Here is a 6000-nt window from a genome sequence, read left to right as displayed (position 1 = left end):
CATAGCTTTCGTCTTGTTTCGGTTGAGATTTGTATTTCTTCGGCTTGCTACGCTTATTCTTGTTCCTTTATGAATTAATTTGCGGTAATTTTGATGGCCACTTTGATAGATTCACAAGATGATATGTAGCAAAGGCGTTTCCTTCACTAAAGATCCATCCGTCCATATCTTGAGCCATTTCCCTATGGACCGTTGAGGACAATAAATGGAGGAATTCAAATTCAATGTAAAGATCACTCCGAAAAATCGTTAATCCCCCTTCGATCCCAGGTCGTCTAATTTATAAAATTTAGAAGATAGCGTTTGTCGCTTTCCCAAGAGCTAAACTAATGGTAACAGTGCAATTTTAAATATTTACACCGTACTTCATCTTAAGCTCTGAGTGTTGATCACTCTCCTGACAAGGACAATTATTGTACCACAACCGTCCTCTTTCTAATAATTGCACTCTTTACATGCATGGAAACCGAATACGTGACATTGACTTTGATTTCTATTGTAGGACCGAGCGATTTCTGTTTTCTTAAAAACTATATTTATTGGGTACAATAATGGCCTTTGCTAGGAGATCGAGTGATTGACGCTTCTATTGTACGATTTAAAAAATTGAATTCATCTAATAACTACCAGCTATAACAGCTAGCAAGCGTTGGATGCTACAAAATTACACTTTGTAGTTCATTTACTCTTCTTTACGAGCAAACTTCTACTTATTCAAAGAAAGAAAGAAAAACAAAGAAATAAAGCATACCCGACATTTTAATTTACCATGAACCATAGAATATAGATATTATAATTAGTTTATGATGGAAAATCCTCCCCCTCGTCCGCCGTGGTGTATCAGAGATAGCGAAAGGGATTGGTCTCTCAGTTCATAAATAATTGCAATAATCACCCACATGGACTGTTTTTTCCCCTAGTGCTGCCAAAATGCTCTTCTCCCACCACGTTCAAACCCTAATCCTTTGCTTAATATTCTTATTATATCCCACTTCAGATTCTACCCTAGTCAGTATTTTTTTTTCTTTTTTTACTTCATAGAAAATGTCTTCTTTTTTAAAGGGTTCCCTTAGCTTGAAAAATTAATTTTTAGCCCTTACATTACCTCTTTATATAGACACAAGTTGTTTCCTGTTTTGATACACAACTCATCTTGAAAAGAAAGAAAAAAAATAAGAGAGAAAGAGGGAATATAAATTGGCCTCTGATCTATAGATTTCATTATTTGTACTCTTGTTTTCACTTCTTCTTCTTCATCTGCTTGTGTTCCTCTGAATTTTGTTTTAGCAGCAACAGTAAAATGGATGTGCCTGATCAACTCTGCTACATTCCTTGCAACTTTTGCAATATCGTTCTCGCGGTATAGATAACATTGTTTTCCGACATCGATCGGTTGATCTGTTTTTTTTTTTTTTTTTATGAATAAGTAACTTCAAAATCGATTATAACTTGAATCGTTCGTTCACTTTGTATGTTGCTGTTTTATTTTCTTTTGTTGTGATTCAGTTTGTTCGCTTTCTTGTGTTGTTTTAAAAAAGAACCCATTGATGAATAAAGCTGACCTTGGGTTCAGATATGGTGCTTTGGTGCTATTATGCAGAAATACATTAAATTTTTCGTTCAGGTTCCCTTGTTTTTTTCTGATACAGTCAAGTCTACATCTTCAAGACTTTTCCTTTTCCTCTCTTCTTTTAGTACAGTCAAAGAAAAAGTCATGAATACTCAGTCCCTCGAGAATGAATCACCTCTACTTATCAGATCAAAAATAATTAAAAAAAAAGAATTATGGATTGTTCATAAATACTGTGTTGATCATGATCTAAAAGTGGTTGGTTTATTTATAAGCTTTGTGAAGACAAGTCCTTCGTCTCCGGATTTCGCCTTCTCTGCGCCGAAGCTTTCTTTTTTCCTCATCTCCCAAGTGTTGATTGAGTGCTGTCAAATTTAAGCTTTTTCTCAGCTTGTGGTTTCCATGAACATGGAATCAAAACCCATGTCCCCCTCCCCCCCCACCCCTCTCTCAAGATTCTAGGGTTCTTCCGTGCAGTTCTTGTTGGTTGGGGTCTTGATATATAATTTGGTGTTTACATATATATAGATTAAATCTCAAACTTTTGCCCATCATGAACTGTTGATATATGTTATAGGCTGTTTCTAATTAGAATCTTGACAGATTTATTAGTTTTCTTTTTCCATTTCAGTAATGCAATTTGTTTTCAATGTTTCTGGTTTGAATTGAATGTGCAGGTGAGTGTCCCATGCAGTAGCTTGTTTGATGTAGTGACAGTTCGATGTGGGCACTGCACCAATCTTTGGACAGTGAATATGGCAGCTGCCTTCCAATGCCTGCAGCAACAAAATGCTCAGGTCTCCCAATATATTTCAGCTTAATTTTTGGGGGATTCCATTTATCCATCAAAACACTTGTAGCTTCTGAATTCTAGGCTCCATATATATCTGGGTTTTGCTTCTTTTAAGGGAATCAAACCCTCTTCTTCTTCTTTTCTTTTTTAATTTTCAAGATCTTACATATTTCAGAACCCTAGCCACTCACCTACAATCACAGCCGCCAGAATCTAAGTAATTATGCAGCATTTTCGACTTTTGTTTAGTTAAAGTATATTTTTTTTGTCTGAAGAAAGAAATTAGATAAATAATTAAGTATTGATTATTTTTAAATTCATGTCTTCTAGTATGGAAACATGAATTTCTCTTAGATCCCAGCTAGATCTAGCAACTGTCAATCAGGCAGCCATTTTCTTTATCATTCCTAACTGATCCAGTCATTTCAATGTCGTTAATTATTTTAATCTTTTTTTTTTTTGTTTTGGGTGTCTGAGAAAACATCTTTTCATGCAAAACTTTTGGTCAAAATATATATTTTATTTTAAAGATACTACAATAATTGAAAAACACCCCTTCTTATATTATTATGCATATTATATACAATTTCAAGATTTATTTATAAGATTCTCCACTCCACAAAATGTAAAAAGATTATTGATCAAAATCTAATCCATGTTAAGCCATAGGTACATTTGATTTTTCAACTTCATCTTTCACACTTCACAAGCTAATAGGATTATGAAACATTTTAAATTTTATTAAATGATTATCTACTTTATTTAATTGTAATAAATGTTGTATTAGCTTCACACTTTGTGTTAACTTTCTGCTTACATTAATTCAGGGTCCTATCCATTCTTCAACCGAGCTCAAGGTTGACTTAGCCTCTTCTTCCAAATGTAACAACAAGTTGGCCATCCAACCTTCCATCACAAAGAAATCCGAGCCAAAAATCGCCAACAAACGTGAGTTTGTGGTTTTATATTGAATCTAGATTTACGGCACTGGCAATTTTTCGCGACCAAGTCACACATTTTATTCGTTCTTCAATCTTCGACTTAATTTGATGCATTTTGCAATTTCTCATTTCGATTTTATGTAACAGCACCAGAGAAGAGGCAACGAGTCCCATCTGCATACAACCAGTTCATAAAGTAATGAAATGTGTAACTCAAAAAAAAAAAAATCATATATATATACATAAAGTAATCAATATTTTTTTATTTAATCAGTATATATCAATTTATCACCCAACAAAAATAATCCTTAAATATGTCTAATTATTGAATGCAAATTTTCAGAGAGGAGATTCAAAGAATCAAAGCCAATAATCCGGAAATCACTCACAGGGAAGCATTCAGTACTGCTGCAAAAAATGTAAGTAAAGGCGTCGAAAAATGTTTCTGATCGAGCTGCTTAAAACATTCGATGTTACATTTTTTTTTTATTTTCCGTAACAGATAGATAAATATGATGTGTGCCTCAAATAATAATCATATAGTAGAAAATATATCCTAAAGAATTGATTATGTGCTGGTATTTTGAATTTGTTCGCTAATTAGTGAATTATTTTTCTGTTAAATTTGGCAAAGTGGGCACACTTCCCTCACATTCATTTTGGACTGATGTTGGAGAGCAACAATCACGTTAAGCATAATGATCAGGTAAAGTGGTGAGCTTATTTATTATTTTTTATTAAAAAAATGGTTATTTATTGTTGAAAACTATGGGATTTAATTGTTGTGAATTTGTGGTATTTTTTTTCTTTCGTACGGTGAAATAAATCATATTTTTGTTGGGATCAATTAATATAACACAGATGGAGAACCGGGAAAAAAATGCGGGATGGATGGCATTAGTAAATCTTTGTTATCTGATGAAATCTGTGAAAAAAATAAGAGACCTTCTGCACAACATATATTAACATGGGTATACAAATTCGAGATAGATCTATCACTGTATTTAGGCAAAATTACAATCTTGGTTTTGTGTGTCAACTTTTTTGTGATTTAATTTCTCGGTGTTGTCAAATTTTAGTTTTAATACCATATCTCACAATTTTGCAATTTCAGTATTTTTCTCAGTTGAAGTATGATACGACACTGCACACAACATCTCGTCTATGACCAAAATTGCAAATATGAAATATACAAGAATCAAAACTCTAATTATTTCCTATATTTATGAATTTATTTATCTTGTTTAGTTGTCGATTGTTAAGATGTCTCATATCGGTTAGATAATGTTCATGAGAGTTGCATATATAGACTTCGACAATCTTCCCTCATTGAGCTACCTTTTGGAGTTTAGTTAGGTCCAAGTCTCAATCTTAACATAGTACCAAAGCTCAGACTCACCCCGTAATGTGTTGGACTACCCATTGTTGAGCTACCCGTTCTGCCCATAATTGGGTCATTTATAAATTTTACGCTCCAAATGTTCATTATCGAGTGTGAGAGGCGTGTGTTAAGATGTCCTGCATCAGTTGGACATAGTTCATGGGAGTTGCATATATGGATAATCATCTACCTTGAGCTAATCTTAACTTAAGATATCTCACATCGGTTAGACATAATTAATGTGAGCTGCATATATGGACAATCATCCAACTTGAGTTATTTTTGGGGTTGAGTTAGGTTCAAGTCTCAATATTATCATCGATAACCAATATATTATAATTTAATTTCATGTATTATAGTTTAATTTCATGTATTTTTTAATAATCGATAATTAATAATTTGTTCAACTTTCTTGTCTTACAAAGGGGTCTGAGAAGAACCAAATGCGCAGAGCCGCCATAATAAACAAGTGAGAATCTCCGCAGGCCTAATGCGATCTCTACAATAAACCTTATTATTATTATTATTAAGAAATTTCAAGTCTCTGTCTTGTATTATGACTTCTTTTTCCCCAGTTTAATATTGTAAGTTCAATCCAACAAACAATGTTTAAATAGTTTGTCATTATTCTGTAATGTGTGAGTACCCATTTCCATCAAACTAAAGATTTTATAATTGTATGGCTTTGCTTTCACAAAATGGTTTGTTGATATTGACTTGAGGCCGTTTCAATTCAATTCCAAGATTTCAAATATATATATATATATATATATATATATATATATATATATATATATATATATATATATATATATATATATATATATATATATATATATATATATATATAGTGTGCGTGTATCAGATGTTAGTGTTGTATTCTGGAGTTGACAACATTAGTACACAACATGTAGCGGAAATTGTTTATTTAACACACGCGTACATTTTTTAATAAATAAACATCATATTTAAATTTTGCACAAGTATTGGTACTTGTGCAATATCATATGGCAAAAATTCACTAGAAAATTATGTAGATTGTTTATACCAAAAAAATATTAGTGAGTTGAACAAAACTAAATTTCTTGACACGCCAAAGAATTAAGATGAATCAAAAACTCAAGGTAAATACTAGATGCATAAAACAAAACTAAATTGCTTTAACTAAACCAAACGAAATCACTCTTTGATCAACACTCTGCGTCATTGTTGTTCTTCTAGTGTTGTCCACACCAATCAGCAACACGATAAAGCAATCAATCTGATCACACCAAAACTTCACACGAAATCTTCAATACTGAATTTGTGTACGTTA

General features: G+C 32.5%; 1 protein-coding gene across 1 annotated transcript; it reads left to right on the top strand.

Annotated features, from left to right (window-relative positions):
- The first annotated feature begins 916 nt into the window (after positions 1-916).
- Positions 917-5422, top strand: LOC140839642 (axial regulator YABBY 5-like). Its single transcript, XM_073206481.1, has 7 exons — positions 917-1360; positions 2248-2367; positions 3191-3311; positions 3452-3500; positions 3648-3723; positions 3939-4010; positions 5111-5422. The coding sequence occupies exons 1-7, from the start codon at positions 1301-1303 to the stop codon at positions 5156-5158; spliced, it is 546 nt and encodes a 181-aa protein (XP_073062582.1). The 5' UTR covers positions 917-1300; the 3' UTR covers positions 5159-5422.
- Positions 5423-6000: the final 578 nt, after the last annotated feature.

This window comes from Primulina eburnea, chromosome 8 (genome assembly GCF_022965805.1).
Source record: "Primulina eburnea isolate SZY01 chromosome 8, ASM2296580v1, whole genome shotgun sequence".
Classification (NCBI taxonomy): Eukaryota; Viridiplantae; Streptophyta; class Magnoliopsida; order Lamiales; family Gesneriaceae; genus Primulina; species Primulina eburnea.
This window is presented reverse-complemented; position numbering and strand designations above follow the sequence as displayed.

Coding starts and splice junctions, on each gene's coding strand:
- LOC140839642 (XM_073206481.1), top strand. CDS start 1,301: ATGGATGTGCCTGATCAACTCTGCTACATTCCTTGCAACTTTTGCAAT. Junction 2,368..3,190: donor TGCAGCAACAAAATGCTCAG/GTCTCCCAATAT, acceptor ACATTAATTCAG/GGTCCTATCCATTCTTCAAC. Junction 3,724..3,938: donor TCAGTACTGCTGCAAAAAAT/GTAAGTAAAGGC, acceptor AATTTGGCAAAG/TGGGCACACTTCCCTCACAT.